The sequence below is a fragment of the Boeremia exigua genome, assembly GCF_020726555.1.
Source record: "Boeremia exigua strain MPI-SDFR-AT-0100 chromosome Unknown C7974scaffold_5, whole genome shotgun sequence".
NCBI classification, from domain to species: Eukaryota; Fungi; Ascomycota; class Dothideomycetes; order Pleosporales; family Didymellaceae; genus Boeremia; species Boeremia exigua.
In genome coordinates, this window is record NW_025763522.1 from 1,591,084 (window position 1) to 1,614,440 (window position 23,357).

General features: G+C 54.4%; 6 protein-coding genes across 6 annotated transcripts; 4 read left to right on the forward strand and 2 right to left on the reverse strand.

Annotated features, from left to right (window-relative positions):
• The first annotated feature begins 2,083 nt into the window (after window positions 1-2,083).
• C7974DRAFT_171875 (uncharacterized protein) lies at window positions 2,084-5,231 on the forward strand. Its single transcript, XM_046136167.1, has 2 exons — window positions 2,084-2,576; window positions 2,624-5,231. Exons 1-2 carry the CDS (start codon window positions 2,357-2,359, stop codon window positions 5,029-5,031), a joined length of 2,628 nt encoding a protein of 875 aa, XP_045998221.1. The 5' UTR covers window positions 2,084-2,356; the 3' UTR covers window positions 5,032-5,231.
• A 753-nt stretch (window positions 5,232-5,984) lies between these two features.
• On the reverse strand, window positions 5,985-7,516 carry C7974DRAFT_375535 (uncharacterized protein; the record flags this gene model as incomplete). The annotated part of the gene is made up of 5 exons (XM_046140215.1): window positions 5,985-6,325; window positions 6,571-6,733; window positions 6,840-7,066; window positions 7,257-7,458; window positions 7,508-7,516. 5 exons carry the CDS (start codon window positions 7,514-7,516, stop codon window positions 5,985-5,987), a joined length of 942 nt encoding a protein of 313 aa, XP_045998222.1.
• Window positions 7,517-9,017: 1,501 nt separating this feature from the next.
• C7974DRAFT_309124 (ABC transporter CDR4) lies at window positions 9,018-13,701 on the forward strand (the record flags this gene model as incomplete). Its single annotated transcript, XM_046138207.1, has 2 exons — window positions 9,018-9,791; window positions 9,838-13,701. The coding sequence occupies 2 exons, from the start codon at window positions 9,018-9,020 to the stop codon at window positions 13,699-13,701; spliced, it is 4,638 nt and encodes a 1,545-aa protein (XP_045998223.1).
• A 913-nt stretch (window positions 13,702-14,614) lies between these two features.
• Window positions 14,615-17,402, forward strand: C7974DRAFT_171903 (natural resistance-associated macrophage protein-domain-containing protein). Its single transcript, XM_046136168.1, has 4 exons — window positions 14,615-15,459; window positions 15,542-15,771; window positions 15,816-16,084; window positions 16,135-17,402. The coding sequence occupies exons 1-4, from the start codon at window positions 15,024-15,026 to the stop codon at window positions 16,967-16,969; spliced, it is 1,770 nt and encodes a 589-aa protein (XP_045998224.1). The 5' UTR covers window positions 14,615-15,023; the 3' UTR covers window positions 16,970-17,402.
• Window positions 17,402-19,806, forward strand: C7974DRAFT_171921 (uncharacterized protein). The gene has a single exon (XM_046136169.1). The coding sequence runs from the start codon at window positions 17,835-17,837 to the stop codon at window positions 19,731-19,733; it is 1,899 nt and encodes a 632-aa protein (XP_045998225.1). The 5' UTR covers window positions 17,402-17,834; the 3' UTR covers window positions 19,734-19,806.
• Window positions 19,807-20,368: 562 nt separating this feature from the next.
• Window positions 20,369-21,104, reverse strand: C7974DRAFT_375539 (uncharacterized protein; the record flags this gene model as incomplete). Its single annotated transcript, XM_046140216.1, has 2 exons — window positions 20,369-20,847; window positions 21,080-21,104. The coding sequence occupies 2 exons, from the start codon at window positions 21,102-21,104 to the stop codon at window positions 20,369-20,371; spliced, it is 504 nt and encodes a 167-aa protein (XP_045998226.1).
• Between the last annotated feature and the right edge of the window lie 2,253 nt (window positions 21,105-23,357).

A 23,357-nucleotide genomic window follows, 5' to 3' on the forward strand; every position in this document is an offset into this window, starting at 1 on the left:
ACTGACATGCAGTAAATTGGAGACATCCCGCCGGTTCTGCCATCGCGCACGAGTCTGCAGAACGGGCTGCCATCGCTGCAACATTGAGCGCCGGTCACCTCACGGACATCTGACTAGTCTTGGTCATCACAAGAGAGAGGGAGGATGCCAAGAAACCGCGTCACTCGTACGTCAGGCCGCTGTAACAAGGACATGTAAAGTGCCACAGACATCACGGGCCCAAGAGCCTCAAAGAACTCGAGGATCCAGTCGATGATGCAGCTTCATTCTGGTCGTCTTTCAAAAGTGGTCTAGATCTTGTATGACCCTTCAACGGCTCTACGCTGTGTATACTGCCCGTTTCCGCACCTGCTGCTTTGGTGTACTAGTATGTAATACGGAGTCTTCCGTCACATTTGGAAGTCGCTCAACCTCTGACGTTGCATGTGTGTAAGAACGTCGTGGATCGGAACCGAACGCCCCCAAGACTACTAACACACATGCCATGTCAAATACGGATGTGAGAGTAGCGGTTGCGAAACTAAGATAGTCGTCGAGTAGCTGCACTCTGAACGCAGCCTGCCAACACTGGAGTGGACAGACAAGCACTACGCACAAGCGGCTCAGAAGCTTGGATACCTACTGTGCGCCCAAACACATACCCTGGAGACGACCTGAAGCACCTCCTCGCTATGCCATGTAAGTTAGAATATTGACCTGGCTTGCAACCCGCCTTTTCGGGAGGTAGACACCGGTCACTACTGTAGGTCTTTGAGTTAGTGACATCTCATACAAGCAAAGTGCACCAAGTCCCTGGACCCAAGTGGCCACACACGAGCAGATCTACCTCGTTTGGACTTGGAAAATGCAGCATAATTTCCATCTCACACCGCTCAACGCCCTCCACTCGGCCAAAGGCATCATCTTGATTGCCTACCCTGAGCAAGTGTGTATATTGTACACAGTCACAGTCACAACCAACCCCAGCCCGCCCCACCGTCTTCCCTGTCCTGCCATGCTACCTACCGCCTACCCACCCAGCGATCCAAGCGCCTCCGTCCGTCCACTCGCAGGCCTACAATCCCACTCCAGGCTGTCGGCAAACATGGTCTGGATGTGCTGTAGATAGTGCACAGATCCAATGTATATGTATGTAGAGTAGTCAGCGATCATTGGAGTTTTGTCGCGGTGTAAGTTCTCATCTCGTTCTCAGGACACTTAATCTCATCTCAATCTCAGGACACTCGGTCTCATCTCATTCTCACACTCAATCTCATGACCTCCGTCCCCAGCGCAATCGGGCACCACTCAGCGTTTCGCACTGGGCACTCGGGTTTTCACTGCCGGTGAGTGCCCGACTAGGAGGTGATCTGCCCGCGCATCGGAGTTCTGCGTGAGTACTTCAGCTAGTGGGCACATGGATCTAGTCTGGCCAGGCAGGTGGCTAGCTCGACACGAAGTATGGGGACTACGCAGGCCAGGTGGTGAGGGGATGGATTTGCTGGACGATGATGTACGCGCCGAGTTGGGTCGCTATGAGGGGTGCGCGGTCTTTGCGTGCAGTGCTGACCGGTGAGCGCAGGTGACAGCGTGCTCGTTGGCGGGGTGTCGGCGCTTGGGTGAGCAGGAATAGATGCTGCTCGCTGGACGTGTGGTACGGGGTCCTTGTGCGCACTCAGGTGCTAGCTCTGTGCTGCCGTGGCCGCCCAGAGAGGGACAACAGCATTCGATGACATTCACGCATGAGGGAGGGTACGGAGGATGCTGCCCATGCCCACACTGTGGCTGGACTGGCAGTTGGTGGCGCAATGGCCTTCACACGGGCTGGAGATTTGTATGGCGGCAACCAAGGTACACAAGGCTGCAATTCGAGATAACATGACTGCGGCGCGATGCAAGCACCCGTCGCTAGTGGTGTTTGCGCCGCACAGCTAGGCGTAGGCGACTGTGCGAGCATGGGATTCGCTTCCTGCGGTCCTAGCAAAGAACGAGGCCTTTGGTCTGAGGTCTCGGCGTGGAGGCTTCGAGGTGCCCAAATCGGCTAGCGCGTGCGGCTGACCGCAGACCAGAAGGCGGCGGCAGCGCGGGTTCGGCCGTGGAGACTCTTGACTGATGGCCGGTGACTGACGACAGGTGAAGTCGACAGCAGACGCGCATCACACATGCTAGACCGCCGTTGCAGCAGAACCCTCTGTTAAGCATACCCGCACGGAAGCCGCCGACCTGCAAGCCAAGCAGCAGCGTTGAGCCCCAGGCAGCACCGGGCGACGACCGCCGTTGCACCATTACGCCCGCGCGCTCGCCGTGACGATATCGCGCCTTCCTCGACGCCGCGCCACTGCCGCCGGACCTCCGACGCCACAGCAGGAGCACCGCGATGGACCCGCTCGGTAGTCCGCCGTACAGTTTCCGCCCAGCATCCGCCATGGCCGCCAGCCGCTTCGACGAGGGCTACTCCGAGGACACACGCAGCCAGAATGAGACAGACATGATCATGGGCGCCGGCGACAGCGGCATGGAGCCCGGCGTGGACCCTGACGCGCTGCGCTTCAGCCTGCCCGACTGGATGCTGGGGCTGGACGAGCAGCAGCGCAGCGGTACGTGGCCGCGCCTGTCCGCCGACCGCACAGCTAACGCCCTACAGAAATCGCCTACGCCATCCTGCGCACGCTGCGGACCGCCTCCATCGCCGGCATCGTCGAGAAGCTGAACCCGCTGCTGCACCTCGACCCGGTCATGTATCTGCCGCCCGAGATCACCTTCCAGATCCTGTCATACCTCGAGCCGCAGACGCTGCTGCAGGCGTCGACGCTGTCGCGCGCATGGCGCATCCGTGTCATGGACAGCCCGCTGTGGCGCCTGCTGTTCCGTCTCGAGGGCTGGAATGCCAACTTCGCCCAGGTCCACGAGTACGAGGAGACCGAGCGCCAGCGCCGCACCAGCTTCCGCGAGAAGGAGCGTAAGACGCGTCCGAGGGCCGCCGAGGATATGGACCTGGATAAGCCGTCGTCCAAGCGACGCGTGCGCGGCGAGCGCCAGCTCTTCGGCGACGGGTTGCCCCGAGAGAACAGCTGGGGCGAGCAGCACGGCACAGTCGAGGCTGACGACGGCTCGTCGGCCAGAGCAGACGACCAGATGGAGGGCGTCGTGACGGCGCAGACACAACCGGCACAGGAGCGGAAAAACTCGCCCACCCAGCCCGAAAGTGCTCCATCGACAGAAGCTGCTACATCTCGCGTCGAGTTGTCGCTGCTCCTGCCAGGTTCTGAGCCCAAGATCAACTGGCAATACTTGTACAAGCAGAAGAAGCGACTCGAGGACAATTGGAATGCCGGCCGGTACCACAACTTCCAACTGCCCCACCCCAACCACCCCACCGAAGCGCACACCGAGTGCGTGTATTCGATACAATACTCAGGAAAGTACCTAGTCAGTGGCAGCAGAGACCGGAGTATCAGGATCTGGAACCTCGACACACAACGCCTAGTGCGCAAACCGCTGCTAGGCCATGCTGCCTCTGTGCTTTGCTTGCAGTTCGATGACCGGCCTGAACACGACATTGTGGCGTCTGGAGGGAGCGACTGCAAAGTTATCATCTGGCGCTTTTCGACTGGGCAGATCATCAAAGAGATCGAGAAAGCACATTCAGAATCAGTCCTGAATCTGCGCTTTGATGATCGATACCTCGTCACGTGCTCGAAAGACAAGACAATCAAGGTCTGGAATCGAAAAGAAATGCTACCCAGCGACGATGCATATCCCTCATCAACTACAAAGGGCACAGCACGCTTCCCAGAGTACATCATCAACATGCAGGCAATAGCCGAGAACAATAGTTTGCGCTTCACACCTCTGAGGCCTTACAATCTGATTATGACCCTGGGAGGACATGGTGCGGCCGTCAACGCAATACAGATCCTTGACGGACAGATTGTTTCTGCTTCAGGAGACCGGACCGTCAAGGTATGGGACGTGCGGACTGGCGCATGCATCCGGACTTTTTCAGGACATAGCAAGGGTATTGCATGCGTGCAATTTGACGGACGAAGAATTGTTAGTGGCAGCTCCGACGAAACCATCCGCATTTTCGACCGAGCAACAGGAGCTGAAGTAGCTTGCCTGAAAGGGCACACTAACCTTGTGCGCACTGTGCAAGCTCAGTTCGGTGACCTCCCCGGCAATGAGGAAGAGCTTGAAGCCGAAGCACGAGCTGTGGACCGTAAGTTTTTCGAAGCACAGAACAGGGGCCAGGTCGAGCAGAGGCTCTCTAGAGCGCAGCGACAAGCACGCAACGCTGGCTCCCGGGACCCGAACTCTATTTTTGCGTATGGGGCAAAGCTACCACCGGGTGGTGGAGGCAGCAAATGGGCCCGAATTGTCTCGGGCTCCTACGACGAGACGGTCATCATTTGGAAAAAAGGGGCGGACGGTGCTTGGGAGAAGTCGAAACTTCTGCACCAGAATGACGCGGTCAGGGGCGCAGGCGGTCAACCCAGGAGGGCCGCCAGCCAGGCTCCTGCTGCAGGTGCCCAGGGCAATCAGGCTGCCGGACAGCACCAAGCAGGCCCAGCAGCTGGGCCGCAGAACAACTTCCAGGCCCTGGCACAACAGGCTCAAGCTCAGGCTCAAGCAGCCCAGAACCTCGCTCAGCAGGCACAGGCGCTCCATGTAGCCTCACAAGCAATGCACGGCACTGGCACGGCCAACGCTGCCAGCGCCGGTAATCCACGACCACCCACAACCACCACAACTGCCCCCGTTGGCAATCCTAACGCCGGCCCTGCTAACCAACCTGTCCAACCTGCACCCGCACAAGGCGCCCCCGCAAATCAACCGCACCAACACTTTTTTGGCAACCCAGCACACCACCACCATCCGCCCGGCACCGTCGTCCTCCCCAACCAGGGCACCAACTCGCGTGTCTTCAAACTGCAGTTCGATGCCCGTCGCATCGTGTGCTGCAGTCAGGATCCCACCATAGTGGGCTGGGATTTTGCAAACGGCGACGCTGATATTGAGCGCGCGAGCCAGTTCTTCGGTGCATCGTTTTGAGACAAGCGTTGCGAGAGCGGGCTGTGTGGAGCTTCTAGAAGGTGTCCGAAGCACGCTATCTGTAGATCGCTGAGTACCTACTACTGGCTAGCTAGGCGGGCTTTCCGCGACGTGCCGGCTGGTGACGCAGAAGGGGGGGCTTTTGAAATGTCGGAGAGCGTTGGAGCGGATCAGGATGTTCCGCTTCCCGGTGTAGATTCAATAGCGATGTTAGGTAGTGCAGATTGCTGCTGTGCCGCGTGGGGCCGCACTGGCGCGCTGCGTGTACTGTGATAACGGGCATTCGGTCTTAAGGGCATTCGGTCTTTAGGGCTTTAGGTCTTTAGGGGGGCCTCGGTTAGGTACTGGGATGGGATTTTCATGAACTCAGGAGGCGGACGAGTGGGCATACGGCGTTGGGATGGAGATGTGTGTGTTATCCACTACATGCTTACGATTGTCGTTCGGCGGTGAGGCAGAAGTTGGTGTTCCATTTCGTCTTGTTACGGATGGCAGAGTATTCGTAGGATTCGTAGTATTATGTGTATACTGTGGACTATGGATGCTAGACTGCGCATGTGTGCTGCACTGCACTATGCTGCAGTGTACTTAAGTCATCTTACTCGATCGCATCACATCTCGTCGTGCTGCTTGATGATGATTGATCCTTGCTGATCGCCCTTCATACCACCCTGCAACGTAGCATATCTCTCTCTCGAATCAAGCATCTCCAAGTCTTTCCCGCCTTGTCGCCGAGTCACTGCCCTGCACCTACGCCCTGATTGACACGTGGGGCGTGATGGGAGGTATTTCATGCACCGCACTGTTTGTAACATGGGGGGGAGAAGAGACTGTCTACGATACAAGCTCCATGCTCCCTACTCTACGCTCTAGACTGCATATGCACTTCCGCGCAATCACGTGTAGTCGAGTTCAGTGTCCAGTGTCCAGTGACACGTGGCGAAGCACATTCATTATCCAGCAGTGGAGCATAACTCATTGACTGTAGAAACCGGCCAGCTATCTGGAGACAACACGTACGTCACGCAGCACCTGCTTCGGGAGCTGTTGTGCACCGCCTCGCCTCGCCCAGCGTGTATCCGTGTCTCGGGCTCCTCGCGGCTAGAAACTGCGGCTTCGGTCTGCAGCAGCGAGACATGCTGTCCTGCGGTCTCGCATGCGCCCTGTGCTGCCTCGAGTCGAGCACAGCGCTGGGCCGCACCGCTGCGGATCAGGGTCTCATTTTTGACCCGTCCAGCCAGCCCGAAGGACCGAGGGACAACCACGCTCCTCACCGGACACAGTCGCGGAACGCCTGCAGACCTGAAGCTGCGGTTCTCAAGCCGCACTCGCTCCAGCCCACCGCCTTTCTAACGCCCCATCGCATCATCCCTTGTACTCGTCGTCCACGTGGGTTACTAAAGCCTCGGCGTGGACCCGGGCAGGGCGGGGTCGTCTGTTTACAAGCGTGTTTACACACGCATGCCTACGCGCAGACACTGTTTGTTGACACTACACCATATTTCCGACTCCGCGCATGCACGCGCACCACTTGCCTACCGATGTTCGCGTGCAGCGGGAGATTGGCAACGAGGCGCTGGGTCGGGATGCAAGGGGGGTGGCGGGGACGCAGGGAGTGGGGATCCGCTGGTATGGTTGTGTGGGACCCTTGCGTGCTGGAAGGTGGGTTGCTGGTTGCGCTGAGCGGGGGAGGGGAGGAGGACTGTGGTGAGAGGTGTGTGTGCTGAGGGGGTGGAGGAGTGACGTCTACCGCTGTTTGTTCAGGGCTTGAGACAATCGAATGGGGAGGAGATTGTGGTTCGGCGCACGTTTGGAGCAGATCTGGTGCCGCGCCAGACGGCTGGATTGCTTGAGATGGTGTGGGTGTTTGTGTTTGGTGATGGGACGCCAGGAATGCGCTCCTGCATGTCGGCTGGGGTGGAAATACGGATAGTGCTCGAAGGAGTCGGAGATGCGATTTCGACGACCGAGAAGTGGACCTCCGTGGAAGAGGTGATTATTGCTCGGAGGCTTGTGATTTCATCTTGATGGCGGACTAGGGGGGGTTAATAGTACATATTTTCTTGCAGGTGAAATCACCGACGTGAAGCTGGGAAGCAGTGAAGCATCTTGATGTTGGGGAAGCATGTAGTCAGGCAGTTTCCACGGATGTAGCAAAGATCCGTGTTGCGTGTGCATTGACTGTGCTGATAGCACAGCCGCAGGCATCGTCGCTGTCAGACTACCTAGATTAAGCCTCGTGTCAGTGATGCGCCTGCTTGTGTAGAAAAGTAGGGCCTTCTTAAGAGGACGGACCCCTGTAACGTCAGCGCTTTGCGTGGTGATCATTGCTGCCGTTGCAGCCGTGACGGTCGTTGTAAAGTAGTCTGACTCTTCTAAGCTACCGGACCAGTGACAGGAAATTTGGCCGAAAAGCGAGGTCGTACCCTACAGCGTGTGATTAGCTCCAGTGTACACAGCAATGACTGCAGCACACATCCTCCATGATAGAACTTCGGAGCCGTGATGTGACCCGGATTCATCACGCCTGTCAACGCGACTAAAATCTGACTAGAGCCGAGTGTTTGGGCCGCCGATGTCGTCCGGCAAGCATTTATATCTCCCAGCCAAGGCCACCGTCCATTCAGCGCCAGGCAGCACTACACGTATCGGGAAGCGGAAGCACAAGCAATCCACCTAACATCCAGGATGCGCCAAGCATTCTTACACCTTTACCGACATGTTGCCCGTCAGCATCAGCAGGCCGGTCAGAAACTCCCGCGGGCCCGGTGGCAGCTTGCGCGTACCAGTCTCCAGTTTTGCGGAGGCCCCTTTGTCAGGGCGCCCGGATGCTCTTGTATGATGGGGACCGGAGCGCTGTAAGGCTGAGGTCACAACGCTAAGATAAGATGGCCGGCAGACGGAAGTGTGATGGGTCCGCCACTTTAGGCCACGCGAAGTGCGCACGGTGACGCAACCTGAGGGAAGGAAGGAGCAGCCGCGAGATTTGAAGCCCCACTTTCACGATTCAACCCTGAGCACATTTTGCGTTTTTCGTCCGTGATGGACGATTGGCAGGTCTAGATTGTTGAGGTCAATCACTTTGACGTTTGTTGTGATGGAGGCAAGAAGGTGATTGCTGGTAAGGAAGCAGTGATGACGAGACCAACAGAGCCGGAGCGCGAGCACTTCCATTGGAGTAGTCTCTGATTTCTCGACATTGATGGCATCGCGACATCGTGGTGAGCCAAGCCAAGAACTTCCGATCATGTCATAGCAGGCCCAATCTACTTCCTCTTTGGTCCATTGCACCGCCCAGAGCTGACTGTGTCGGTGCCGTGCGACTAGGGGACACAATACACATGCTCTTGTCACTGTGTGATAGGCTACTTGAAACAGTTTAATCATTCAAAGACATCGATGTGGTTCAGATGCTCGAGGACCGCGCTGCTGGAAGACCACCATGCGCCGCGGTACCGCGCCAGAGCCGCACCAGTTGCACATCGCATCCCGCAGCCGCACGAAAGACGTGCGAGCTTCACGACAGGCCCTCGCACTGCGCGTGTGCCTATTGGTGGCTCGCACTCGGGTCCGTATGGACCGTATTCCGGGTCGCCCTTTGGGGCGCAAGCGAGCAGCCAAGTACGCCGGGCGTGAGCGTATCCGCCTCCGGGCGCGGAGGGCTAAGCCGTTAACCGTGGATCGCAACCCCTACGCTCGCCTCTGGGCGCATTTCATTACCTACGCGCGTGCAACCTTTTATCAGGCAGCCTCCCGCTCATTGTTTTGATTCACAATTCCCGGTCCTGGTCCCAGCACCCTTTAATATTCGCGCCTTCTTTTTTCAGCATTGCTCAAGTACAGCACCATTACCACGATAACCTTAATACAGCTGGCCAATCAAGGGGCCTAGCGGCGTCCGCCCAATCATAATGTCTCTCGTAGGCAACTTTAACTCCTCCAACTACGACCGTGAGGCCGCAGCTGGAGGTGTGCCTACTGCTGAGATGCAGGCTCGCCGCCCGTCACAATCGCATTTCCACGATGAAGACAACCGCAACGACACATCGTCTAATGCATCGACAATTGCTGCACCAAACTCGCCTCCCAGAAGCAACCACCACCCGAATAATTCAGTCGAGAAAGAGGTGCCATACACCCAGGATGTCGACGAAGAGGAGACCGCCCGGAGAGAGCGTGAGGTTCTGCAGCTTGCAAGACGCTTCACCACGCAGAGCCACCAGTCTGCTTCACATCACCAGAATCCGTTCGAGGCCACACCTGGATCGTCTTTGGATCCTAGCGGCGAGAACTTCAATGCTCGCGCATGGACCAAGGCAATGATGAACCTCCAGCTTTCAGACTCGAATGCTCCTCCTCCCAGGCAAGCTGGTGTTTCCTTCAGGGACCTCAATGTCCACGGTTTTGGCGCCGATACCGATTACCAGAAGAGTGTTGGCAACATTTGGTTCGAGGGACCTGCCTTGCTCAAAAAGCTCAAGGGCGACAAAGGTCGCAAGATCAACATTCTGCGAGGTGTTGATGGCCTGGTCGAGGCCGGTGAGATGATGGTGGTGCTCGGACCTCCTGGATCAGGTTGCTCGACTTTCCTCAAGACTCTTACCGGAGAGACACACGGCTTTTTCGTTGATGAGAACTCCAAACTGAACTACCAAGGTGTCAGCCCAGAGCTCATGCAGCAGAACTACCGTGGTGAGGCCATCTACACCGCTGAAGTCGACGTTCACTTCCCTGCGATGACTGTCGGCGAGACTCTCTACGTACGCTCATCCACACCGCCTTCCATTCCACGCTAATGTATAATAGTTTGCCGCCCTTGCTCGCCGTCCCCGTAATATCCCTGGCGGCGTCAGCCCAGACGTGTACGCCAAGCACCAGCGCGATGTCATCATGGCTATGTACGGTATCTCGCATACGATCAACACCCGAGTTGGAAACGACTTCATTCGAGGTGTCTCTGGTGGAGAGCGTAAGCGTGTTACCATCGCCGAAGCCACTCTCAGCCGGGCGCCCCTGCAAGCATGGGATAACAGTACGCGTGGTCTTGATTCTGCCAACGCCATTGAGTTTGTAAAGACTCTGCGCATGGAGACCGAGATCAACGGCACGACAGCCTGTGTCGCGATCTACCAGGCCCCACAGGCTGCGTACGATCTTTTCGACAAGGTTCTTGTTCTGTACGAAGGCCGCCAAATCTTCTACGGCAAGACTACCGAGGCGAAGGCTTACTTCGTGAACATGGGTTTCGTTTGCCCTGACCGCCAGACCGATGCCGATTTCCTCACTTCCATGACATCTTCCCTGGAGCGCATTGTTGCCAAGGGTTTCGAAGGCCGTACTCCTCGCACTCCTGACGAGTTCCACCAGCGCTGGCTGGAGTCGCCTGAGCGCGTCGCTCTTCTCGCTGAAATCACTGCCTATGAACAGAAGTACCCTATCGGCGGTGAGCAGGCTCAAAAGTTTGCTGAGTCGCGTCAGCTCCAGCAGGCTAAGGGTATGCGTGCGAAGTCCCCATACACACTCTCCTACACGCAGCAGATCAAGCTCTGCCTGTGGCGTGGATTCGTTCGCCTAAAGGCCGATCCCAGCATCACACTCACTCAACTCATCGCAAACTCCATCATGGCCCTGATTATCTCGTCTGTCTTCTTCAACCTCCAGCCTACCACCAGCTCGTTCTACCAGCGATCTGCCCTGCTCTTCTTCGCCATTCTCATGAACGCCTTCGGTTCTGCCCTCGAAATTCTGACTCTCTACGCTCAACGTCCCATTGTCGAAAAGCACTCTCGATACGCCCTCTATCATCCGTCCGCAGAAGCCTTCGCCAGTATGTTGACTGACATGCCGTATAAAATCGCTAACGCCATTACCTTCAACCTCGTCCTGTACTTCATGACGAATCTGCGTCGCGAGCCTGGCAACTTCTTCTTCTTCGTGTTGATCTCGTTCACCCTCACCCTGGTCATGTCGATGTTCTTCCGCTCGATCGCCTCTTTGTCCAAGTCCCTCGTCCAGGCGCTTGCACCCGCTGCCATCCTTATCCTGGGTCTCGTCATCTACACTGGTTTCGCCATCCCTCCCAGTTACATGTTGGGTTGGTCCAAGTGGATTCGCTACGTCAATCCCGTCAGTTATGGTTTCGAGGCTCTCATGATCAACGAGTTCGTCGGCAGACAATACGAGTGCAACGCGTTCGTTCCCCAAGGTCCTTCCTACAACCTGGCAGCCGATTCCTTGAGCCACGCCTGTTCGTCCGTCGGTGCCGTTGCTGGAAATCCTTTTGTGGATGGCGAAGTGTATATCCTTTCATCGTACGAGTACGAGCACTCGCACAAGTGGCGCAACTTCGGGATTCTGTTGGCCTTCATGATCGGCCTAATGATAGTCTACCTCACCGCTACCGAGTTCATCACATCCGCCAAGTCCAAGGGTGAAGTCCTCCTTTTCCGCCGTGGTCACCAGGTCCCCAAGGGCAAGTCTACTGAAGATCTTGAGAACAATCCTACAGGTCGCCCCGGTGGTTACGCCGACAGCAACGACAACATCGCCATCATCGAGCGCCAGACTGCTATCTTCCAGTGGAAGGACGTCTGCTACGACATCAAGATCAAGGGCGAGCCTCGCCGCATTCTGGATCACGTTGACGGTTGGGTCAAGCCAGGTACTTTGACTGCTCTGATGGGTGTGTCTGGTGCTGGCAAGACTACTTTACTCGATGTCTTGGCTACTCGTACTACCATGGGTGTCATCACTGGTGAGATGCTGGTCGACGGCGTCCCTCGTGATCAGTCCTTCCAGCGCAAGACCGGTTACGCTCAGCAACAGGATTTGCACTTGGCCACTTCGACCGTTCGTGAAGCTTTGACCTTCTCTGCCCTCCTCCGTCAACCCGCCCACGTCCCTCGTCAAGAGAAGATCGACTACGTCAGCGAAGTCATCAAGCTTCTTGATATGGATGAATACGCTGATGCTATTGTCGGTGTTCCAGGTGAAGGTCTCAACGTTGAACAGCGCAAACGTCTTACTATTGGTGTGGAGCTAGCTGCTAAGCCTGCTCTGCTTCTCTTCTTAGACGAGCCTACTTCTGGTCTAGACTCTCAAACCTCGTGGGCTATTCTCGATCTCTTGGACAAACTGAAGAACAACGGCCAGGCTATTCTCTGCACCATCCACCAGCCTTCTGCCATGCTGTTCCAGCGTTTTGATCGTCTCCTCTTCCTCGCCAAGGGTGGTCGCACTGTCTACTACGGCACCGTTGGCCACAACTCCAAGGTCCTTGTCGATTATTTTGTCCGCAACGGAGGTCATCCCTGTCCTCCCGAGGCTAACCCTGCCGAATGGATGCTTGAGGTAATTGGCGCTGCTCCTGGATCGCACACTGACGTCGACTGGCCTCAGGCATGGCGTAACTCTCCCGAATACGCTGAAGTCCAACGTCATCTCGAGGAACTTAAGGTTGAGCGCTCACAGGCTGATCGCTTGGAACGCACTGTGTCTACTCAAAAGCGCGAAGACAAAGCCGCTTTCCGTGAATTTGCCGCTCCTTTCTCAGAGCAGTTCCGTCAAACTACCCTACGTGTTTTCCAGCAGTACTGGCGCAGCCCTGCTTACATCTACTCGAAGACTCTCCTCTGTGTTTCATCAGCTCTGTTCATTGGGTTCTCGCTTTACAACATGCCCAACACACAGCAAGGTCTCCAGAACCAGATGTTCGGTATCTTTATGTTGATGACCATCTTCGGCCAGCTCGTTCAACAGATCATGCCTCACTTTGTCACCCAGCGTGCTCTGTATGAGGTCCGCGAGCGTCCCAGCAAGACGTACTCCTGGAAGGCATTCATGCTTTCCAACATCATCGTCGAAATCCCTTGGAACTCGCTCATGGCTGTCCTCATCTTCTTTTGTTGGTACTATCCAATTGGTCTGTACCGCAACGCACAACCCACCGACGAAGTTGCCTACCGCGGTTTCCAGCTCTTCTTGTTTACCTGGATGTTCCTGTTGTTCACCTCGACTTTCACACATATGATCATCGCTGGTCTGGATACGGCCGAGACCGGTGCTAACCTCGCCAATCTGATGTTTTCCCTATGCCTGATCTTCTGTGGTGTTCTCGCGCCACCCGACAGCTTCCCTCGTTTCTGGATCTTCATGTACCGCATCTCGCCCTTCACGTACCTAGTGTCTGGATTGCTAGCGACAGGTTTAGCGAACAGTTCTGTGCAATGCGCTGCAAACGAGTTCATCAAATTCAATGCTCCGGAAGGCCAGAATTGTGGAGACTTCATGAAGGACTACATGAGCACGGCTGGCGGCTACCTCGAGAACGCCACATCCACCGATCAGTGCAGCTACTGCACTATCAAGGACACCAACGTCTTCCTTGCCGCGCTGTCCTCCAAGTACGAAGATGCTTGGCGCAACTTCGGCATCCTGTGGGTCTACGTCATCTTCAACATCTTCGCCGCTCTTGCCCTCTACTGGCTCGTCCGCATGCCCAAGAACAAGAAGGAGAAGACCGAAGATAAGAATGCCGGTGCCACCAAGTCCGCCGGTCAGGAGCAGATGCTTCACGAGCCCAGCCGCACAGCAACCCCCGCTGACAACGAGAAGTCGGTCAACCACACGGCTTCAACATCGTCGCCGGGCGTACCCACAGAGAAGGTCTAGGCCTGTCTCTCGCATCTCTCGCATTTTCCCGCCTGCTTACGTCGTTTTATTGAGATGAGCGTCACGCATTTCCGCACTTTGTTTTTAGAGCTAGATAGATTTCTTCTCGCTCAAGCGCTGAGCATACTCGCCTGCTGCAAAAGCCGGCACTCAAGTTGTATAAATTTCTAATAGTCATATGCTGACTGTATATCAAACCAAGAATCAAATTGTTCATTACCATGTTTATGTTCCCTTGCTGCTTCTCGTGCTTACTTCGGCTATTGGCCCATACGAATCCCGATCGCTGAACTCAGTAAATCAGAAAACTAGTTTCATACACAGCGTTGACTTGTCTTCTCTTGCCTACAGAGACACAATATTCTCAGAAATATCTTATTCTAACAATTGTATGTAATTGCCTCGGAGTTGGTATTGCGACATGTACGTCAATACGGAAGCAAGAGAATACCTGCATCGGAGCTTGTGTACGCAGGCAGCATCAGCTCTGCGCACATGCATCTGAAAATCGGTGAGCTCATCATGTGGTAGCTGCAAATCCATCGGGCTTCACGGTACTCCACCATGTATATCATCAAGCCACAGAATCGAACCGTGATTCAAGCACTTAAGAAACGCAAATCGTACAGATTGCAAAGAAGGCATCACGACTTTTGGTATGCTTTGATCACACGTGTCGCTTCAGGTGGAGAGTCGCCTTTCCAATTTTCCATTTGAAAGTTGAGCGCAAAATCTGCGTTAAGCGGTCGTGGGTTTGCTAAGGGAGTGGAGGTTGGCTTCATCCCTAATTTTGGGGGCGTCTTTCTGGGTTTGTTCGTGCGCAGGAACATGCGGCTAACGATGTCTCCGTTGATTCTTCAAAGTGTACACCGTCAGAGGGATCGTCGTAATATCATCTCTATGACCTTCTTACCTGATTCAGTTCGTAATGTTTGTGAGGCTAACATCAAACAAGCTTTCCTTGGTTATGGCTTGATGAAACTTGGCCTTGCCCCACAATCGATGAGCCTCGCCACCATCACAGTGCTCCAACGCCATCGCGTGACATGCGAACAGCAGCAGCACACGTGAGGGACTCACACAATGGCTGCCCACGATGCTGTTCTTACTTACAGCGCCGCCCTGATAGTGGCATCAGGAGAAATCGCTAGACCAAAACCGTAATCGGAAATCGCGAACCCGGCCTCGTCATCCGGCGCCGCTATTACCCCACAAGAATTACGCCGACATCTTCTGACGTCTCAAGACCTGCACACCTCACTCGGCCTACCGTACTCACTCAGTCGCTGCGGTACACAGAACAAGGTCGTTAGCTCAACACGATGAACTGCCCTTCGCGTACGGAGCCGGAATTTCCGGAAGGGTACAACCAGAACCCCAATGCGCTCAACGCAGATGCAACAACAAGAGCGGACCTTGGATACATGGCAAACACAAGAGCTAGGGATGATCACCGGATAGATTTCAGCAGCGCTGATAACGGATTGGCGATAGGTCATCGACAAGTGGATGAAGATGACGGGACGTTGCAAGCAAAAGCTTTCGATGGCCTGCGCAGAAGAAGCGATGTAGCCGGGAAGGCAGGCCCCGGTGCTGCTGAAGCAGCCATCCGACCGTCCGCCATTTTTGGCGTAGACCAAGAAATCGTCCATTCAGGCCGTCGTGGAGGTATCCTCAGCCGTGCTATCGAGGTCGTTCGCAAGTACTTGAAGTTTATTGGGCCTGGCTTCATGGTTGCCGTAGCGTATATTGATCCTGGTAAGTTCTCTAACATTACGTGAGAAGCGACTCATTGCTTTGCAAAATGCTTTTACATATTGACAAAGCTGACTGATGCAAGGAAACTACGCTACTGATGTTGCTGCCGGTGCCTCGTTTGAGTTCAAGTTGCTTTTCATCGTCTTGATGTCCAATATGTTCGCAATCTTTCTTCAAGCTTTGTGCATCAAACTAGGTTCCGTTACTGGAATGAACCTTGCACAGAATTGCAAGGCTCATCTGCCGCCGTGGTTGAATTATGTCCTTTACTTCTTTGCAGAATCCGCTATTATCGCGACAGATATCGCTGAGGTGGGCATATCTTTCCTTATAAGTGGCTGAGCTTACAATTACAGGTCATCGGTACCGCAATCGCGTTAAATATACTGATCAAAGTCCCACTGGTCGCTGGATGTGCTATATCTATTGTAGATGTTCTGATCATCCTCATCTTTTACTCACCATCTGGCACCATGCGTGCAGTCCGAGGCTTCGAATGCTTCGTAGCATTGCTTGTGCTCGGTGTTGTCATTTGTTTCTGCTTCGAACTCAGCAAGATTCACGCTTCGGTGGGCGAAGTTTTCCATGGCTATGTTCCTTCTTCGACTCTGGTCAAATCGCAAGCGTACGTAATATGTGTGTCTTTCTACACCAAACCCTACTAATTCCGAACAGGCTTTATCAAGCTTGCGGTATTTTGGGTGCTACCGTCATGCCCCATAGTCTCTATCTGGGTAGCGGCATCGTACAGCCGCGTCTGCGCGAGTATGACGACCAACACAACTCCACGTCTTTTCGTGACGCCGACACCGACTCCCTGACAGACGAACTGAAGTACAGACCGTCTCTTGCCGCTATCAAGCATTGCATGTCATACAGCATTGCAGAGCTTGCCATCTCTCTCTTCACGTTCGCTCTCTTCGTCAACTCAGCTATCCTTATTGTGTCCGGTGCGTCGCTTTACGGCCAATCAGAAGCAACAGATGCAGATCTCTTCTCCATACACAGTCTCTTGTCACGGTCCATCGCACCTATCGCAGGTACCTTATTCGCTCTTGCATTGCTTCTCTCTGGAACATCGGCTGGGATCGTATGCACCATTGCCGGGCAGATGGTATCGGAAGGCCAGCTAAACTGGACAATGAGACCATGGATGCGTCGCCTTTTGACACGAACAATCAGTATCACACCGTCCATCGTCATCGCTGGCTCTGTTGGACAAGAAGGACTGAGCAAGGCTTTGAACGGTAGTCAGTTCGCACTAAGCGTCATACTGCCTTTCGTAAGCGCACCTCTAATTTGGTTCACTTGCCGAGCGCAATACATGAAGGTCCTTGTAAGGCCCGGTAGTAGTGCAGCTCCTTCTGAACGAGAATCAGCTGGTGCCTCCGACAGTTATGTGCAGATGCGCAACCATTGGATTACGACGGCTTTCGCAGTTATAATCTGGGGAGTCATTGTCGTCATGAATGTCGCTGCTTTGGTGTTTGCAGGTATGGGAGTCTCTTAGCGGTTGTTCTCGATGAGTGTTAGCTCTCTCGACGACAGGCATGTGCTCATCAGAGCTCGTGTCAACTCCCGTTCCTGTCGGCGTGTGTCGTGTTTCGAACAATCAGGGTGGGACTTCAGTCAAAAGGCGTACTATTCAAGGGCTGCATGCTACGATTTCGCTTTGTCGAGGGTATCAATTAGCTCCGTAGGCACTTCCTTATGGCTACTTGAAGAGTTAGAGTCAAGAAAAGCGAGTCGTTGATTTTAATCGCTGGAGTTTGTTGTAATTTCTTCCAACGGTTCGTCTTCGACCTTGCAGCGGATTGTACTGGGGCAAGCCGGCGTCAAGCAAACAATCACAACAACATTGTTCCCAGCTTATAGGGCATAAACTCTTGTCAGAAGCAACGGCTGCGTCATTCGAGCCTTGGATATGCTACTCTTGTAACCTTGTCTGCTCGACACAACTGGTTCCTCTCGAGCCACATCAAGACACGTTCGTTATCTGACATGGCATGTCTTCGGGCGATATGATCAAGCTCTGAGAAGTGTTGTGTTCCCTTGTTGCTTATCAAAGGGGTCTTTAGAAATGGACGCCAATCCAGCGCGATCAACAAGGTGAAGACAAAGCACCGCTCGGCTGGCCGGTGGTCTCTTTCACCCGCAATCACTTTCCATTGTTCTCGTATTGTCCACAAGAGTGACGCAATCTGTATGGCAGTCTTTATTGTGCCATTGTCCTATTGTCCTCTTTTTCAATTGTTTCTCGCACGTATATACCTTTCTCTTCTTCTCCCAAACTTTCTCTTCCCAGAAAGCACGACGATATCAATCAATCACTCACACAGCCGAACACACACTTTCGTCACCGCACAAATCCAAGCATGAGTCTCCACCAGTCCTTCGGTATGGATCCTAGGGATGTCGCCAACGACTATGCCCTGCAGTTTCTAGATAATCTATCATTGGAAACAGAGGTCCAAGTCCCTTACCCGGTTCAGAATCATCCCGACTGGACCACGATCCCTTTCACTGGCGTGGGTATCCCAGCTACTTTCGACAGCCAGATCCGTCTCACAAATCCGCTCCTCGAGCCAGTTCTCTATGCTGCAGCAGTCGACACCATCCGCATGACGAACTATTACTTCAACTTGGTTGGTCAGTACAACGAAGGTCCACTCACCGAAGAGCACGTGATAGAGATGCAGCGACTCTGGCCGAGTACAGTCCGCCCAGATGGCAAGCGCGTGGGTCTCTTTCCGGTAGATGAGTACCCCTTGCCACCGGACGGCCGTATCTTGTACGTGAAGGAGGCCATGGGTGATCCTACGGACAGACTGGCCGCCGTTCTGTGGATCCGGGCTTGCAGAAGCGTTACCAGAATGAATGATTCCGAATGGAACCGCTATCTGACCTACACGCGCAACCATCTTATCGAGATGGCGGAGAAGCGAGAGGGGAACGATGGTTCATGGCTGATCCTCGAGCTCTTCAAGCGCTATCTGGTGTGGCATGAGCTGGTCATGGGAGTTTCGGAGCGAGCTCGGTATTTCGAAGACGAACAGCCATCAGCGGATGAGCTGGAAGAATTCTTCGACAGAGACAGTGTGAAGGAGAAGGGCGCTACTCTGGTCGAAATCTGCCACGCTTTTCCAAATGCGAGGGATGTGCAGGTGCTGGTATACCGCGTTGAGCATTTTGCAACGCTCACTCCTCAGCCCTCCGTCAAGACAGCACTGCAAATCGATGACCCTGTCGAGAGCAGATACATTCGCAAGCCCATCCCGTCAGAGCAAGGCATCAAGGCAACTGTGGCAAACATTCTTCACAGCAGCAGCGATTCAGTCTCATATTCCGAGTTGGCTGGGCATTACTGGCCATCCACAGACACCAGGAGACTTGTGGCTAGCGTTCTCAACACCATGGCACGCAAGGATGTGACGACCGGCAATTTCATACTCCCCGACGATGGGCCATCCGTCGAAGAGATCCAAAGCAAGTTGACCGACTTAGACGCCCTCACTGGCTTCACACTCACAGAGCTAGCCGGACGCCTTCCAAACCGCGTGTCGAACTTGGACCAGCTCTTGCAGAACACCGATGGCTTCGTTTACTTCGACCATGCAGAGAACCTGTACTTCACCCATTACATCGATCAACCAGAAGAAGAGACCCTCATCTTATCCGGCGAAGATAGCATCACACATCACAACCAAGCACGCATTAGCCATCCCGACTACATAAGGGATGTGACAACCGGTCGCTACGTACTGAGGACTGAGCAGTCGCCACTGAGCGACATCACCGGCAACGAAACACGGCCCGACGACAGCTCCTCATCACTTCCTGAGCTGGCCAGTACTATTGATTGGTCATCACCGTCGCCGCCGGAGGCGGTGAACTCGTTGCACGTTCCTGTGGCGACTGTGGAGACAGTGCCTGTTGACCCGCCTGCCACTCGCAACACACTGCAGATCGGAGTCTTTGCCACCATCGAGACCACACCCGTGGTACCGCCGGCGGCAGCTGTACCGCCGACGGCAGCCACGGGTAGTGCCGTGACGCCTGCCGGGGAGTCCGCTCCCACTGAGCCAAGGGGAGGTGGTAGGCCACCAAAGCGGGGAGCGACAGAGCCCCCTGAGTCGAAGGGCACCAAAAAACCACGCAAAAACCCCAAGATCCAGTGCTCCGCAAGGACACTGAAGAACAAGAGGTGCAAGAAGCAGAAAGACCGCGAAGCTGGGGATGAGGATTGGCACTGTGCGGTGCACAAGCAGAACTGATTGTTCACCACGTTTGAGGAACCCAGAACTATCTGGCGCATTGAGCAATGGTAGATAGTCAGATTGAACTTGAGTATGGTCTATGAAAAATGGCTCTCGTAATGGTAATCGTGAAGCCGCGAGGCTCATCATCGTGTTCTTTTTCTTCATTTGATCGTAGTGTCATCGTAATCGTCACGAAGGAAAAACAGCAACTTTTCGCAATTTATGAAGATCAAACAGCCGGCCCAGTTGGAAACAAATAGAAAGTAAGACAGCCGGCCCACGATGATGATGATGATAATGATGATAATGTCGCTAATCGCTCGAATGCGCAATGCCGTCGCTATGCAGCCACCGGGAAGAAATAGTAGCCAACGAGAGTCGTGAATGGTCATGATAGGTCTTGAGATGTGATGGATGATGCCTTCGCTGCCCATGGAATGCTATAGTAGGAAATTATGCGCGATTGTGGATGGCCGGAATCGATGTTTCTCGGTCCTGTTCGCCAGACCTAGATGTGACCAGTTTCTGTCTGAGACAAACACGTGACCATGGGTCACTGTATCGGACCGAATTGTGGAGCCCTGTCGTGCTCCCCGATCGTGGTCTCAATATATTCGAAAGAGTGCGGCGCTTTTTGAGCCCCGGCCAGCTCAGCATTGATATCCGGCGTCCCTCAAGCAGCCATTACATCTCTCGTACATTCTTACAGCTCCCCTACCGCAGTAGCAGGCACTGGTAGAACTGGTGCTCGATTTACTTGAGCGACGTCCGGGAGCATCAAGGCCGTAATCGCTGTTTCTCGGACTAGTGTCTCCACTTGAGCTACTGGCAGTCTCGTAGTCATTGGAAACTGCTGTGTTACGTCGACCAGCCCCAATGGCAACCGGCATGCCCTGGACGACGCCACCTTGACCTGCTCGATGGCCCGGGAACATGCCATCGTTGACAGAGAAGTTGCGACAGATCATGTAAGCTCGGGTTGCCGCAGCATTTTTGGCGAGTTCGTCACTCTCGTAATCTACGTCTGTCGAGTACTCTCGGTTGTTGACACGAACTGTGCATCCGTAGCCATAGCCGGATCGATATGTTTGGAAAAGAGGGTCGGGCCAGTGCCTCCTTTGACAAAGACCTGCAGTGAATGTTAGTCAGCATGCAAAGGATCGGTAGTACTAAAGAGATTGGTAGAAGATTCGTCGAGCAATGACTGCTGGGCGCAGAATGATAAGCAATGCAGATGGAAAATAACGTGGCCATCTGCAATGCCCCGCAGTACATGCATGATTAATCATTCTTTGACATGACAGCTGTCATTCTGACCGAGTCCGCGAAGGATTGGTTAAGAGTGGAAAGATCAAACATACCTGTCAGATACATAATGTAAAACATGGCGTTTGGTTGTGAGTGGTTGTGAGTATATCGGAAAAGCAGTGATATCGCTCAATGAAGGCTTGTAGCTCAAGAAGGGAAAGATCGAGGCCGGTGTTGACGTGAGTAGGCAAGCGTCCTTTCGTGCCCGACTGAAAGAGGTAGTCGTGGCTGATGTTGTACAACAAGGCGTCGACACTTGTCAAGGCGAGAGGATGCCAGGTGTACTGAAGGTGGGGAGAGTGGTTGGCAGTTGCGTTGTAGATGGAAGGAAGCAAGAGGGTATGGCGTGCAGAGGGTATATGGGACAGTAGGGACGTATCCGTTTAGTGTGGGATTGCGTGTAATTAATTGCGGCAGCCGAGTGCAGCGAGTATCTTGGAACATGCAGAGTTCTCCGGCCATTAGAGGCGCCTTCAATTGGACGTCTGGAAGCGCATGATATGCGGGTCTTGCGGCTCTGTACAAAGAGGCCCATATTATCGATGCGTTGGCCGCGTTTTCGCCAACAAAAACTAGGGTTCCAGATTTCTAGTGAAAGGGCTCATACCAGAAAGGCACAAGCTTCACCGGTATCCGCCAACTGGGAGATGATTCGTCGTCGCCACCACCATGCAGCATTAGCGCGGTCAGTGGTTCGTCGAGGCGCACCTTTCAGATCGACGTACCAAAGACCCTGATGCAGAAGCATAAACAACGACGTACAGGGACGGCCAGGTTGTACCCCCTCAGCAGGTCAGCCCAGTAGCAACATGTTGTGTTGCATGAGGAACCTATGCTAAGCATGGCAAAGGGCCACTGAAGCCCCGAGCGAATTGGACCAGCTTGGCAGCAATTGGTGAAGATCCGTGTGGGATACGAAGGGGCAAGTTCATGAACGGGATCAGAGACCAGGCGCAGACGCGCACAGGAATAGTGGACCCCAAGCATTCTGACAGGGCTACCCAGGTATGGTAGCGGAAGTCGCGCCTAGAGATAGGACGAGTGGAGAGGAACTTGACACGCTATCGCGAGCATCACGGCTGAAGTTGGCAGAGCGTCATACCAGGAACAGCAGGCGCTGCTCGGCAGAACAACAAAGGCAAATAGGATCGGCTCATTGCTGGAATCGAGGGGTTGGAGGCCAACTAGGGTTGTGCTACCAGAAATCTGTCGTTGCGCGCGGGCGTTCATGCACCTGCATGGCATGGCGCATGGTGAGTTGTCAACGACGCTTGACTTTGAAGGTCGAGCGATATGCAACCGTAACCGAAGAAGGAGAGGCATCAACGGCGGTTGCGCCATGAGTCGGATCAGTGCGGAGACAGTCTAGCGATAGCTCGAGCGCATGTAGCAGTCCACAATTACCGACGAACGTCTGCAAGGATGAATGTCGTGTGTAACAATACATCTGACGTGTGTGTCGATTTGTGCAGAGATGCTCAGAAATGCTCCTAGTCGCTCAACAGCCGAGCTGAACGCGCCCATCGCCGATGTTTGGGGAAGGTTAATGGCCGAGGCTGCTCACGACTTGCATGATTTGAAGCACCACCAAACGGGCTGCATGTTGCCCTCGATCGCTGCGTGAAAGCTTGGGTCCGAACAGTAGTGCAATGGTGCACAGAACGAAGACGAAAGCGCGATAGGCCAGCAGCGTACAGCAACGGTACATGAAGGAACAAGTGCAAGGTCCACGCAGGAGCGGCCTCGTTATGGCGTCGGCCCAAGCCTCGATGGAATAAGACTAGAGATGTGGGTTCAAGCGGGTCCATACAGCATGAACTGCAGGATTTCTCCGCAGGAAGAGCAGTCGGAATGCTGAGCTGATGGCGGCCATTGCAACGGGCGAATCAGTCGAAAGCGTTTGCAGCCTCGTCGCGGACAGCTGTTGAGTGTCGCAACATGGCAGTAGCACGGGCGGGAAGATCTGGGGATGGATGACGCACGGCTACCAGCGCAATCTGCACTGAGAATGGCGGTGAAGACCCGTGTCAGTGCACCGCAACTGCCCCTCTTTGCGCTCAGACTCCGGGATGGCAAGAGCGACAGTGCCATCAATTGCCCCATAACCACCATCTTGAGTGTTACAGATCGATTGCCATGCCATGAAGCGCGTCGAGTGCATCCATGAATCGTGAATTATGAAAATGTTGAAAGGCTCATTCTCGATATACCTAGCCAGGTCCCCAGAGTGTGCTCGAGCTAGCCGAACCTCGCTTGTTCCGAGGTTGTACAGGTCCACGCAACATTCCGCGTCCTACTGCGTACCTCGAGCGACGTCTCTCAGGGTCCGTC

Excerpts from the sequence above, each read along its gene's own strand:
- C7974DRAFT_171875 (XM_046136167.1), top strand. The coding sequence starts at position 2,357 with ATGGACCCGCTCGGTAGTCCGCCGTACAGTTTCCGCCCAGCATCCGCC. Across the intron at positions 2,577-2,623 it reads GGACGAGCAGCAGCGCAGCG|AAATCGCCTACGCCATCCTG; the intron begins GTACGTGGCCGC and ends AACGCCCTACAG.
- C7974DRAFT_171903 (XM_046136168.1), top strand. The coding sequence starts at position 15,024 with ATGAACTGCCCTTCGCGTACGGAGCCGGAATTTCCGGAAGGGTACAAC. Across the intron at positions 15,460-15,541 it reads CGTAGCGTATATTGATCCTG|GAAACTACGCTACTGATGTT; the intron begins GTAAGTTCTCTA and ends GACTGATGCAAG. Across the intron at positions 15,772-15,815 it reads TCGCGACAGATATCGCTGAG|GTCATCGGTACCGCAATCGC; the intron begins GTGGGCATATCT and ends TTACAATTACAG.
- C7974DRAFT_171921 (XM_046136169.1), top strand. The coding sequence starts at position 17,835 with ATGAGTCTCCACCAGTCCTTCGGTATGGATCCTAGGGATGTCGCCAAC.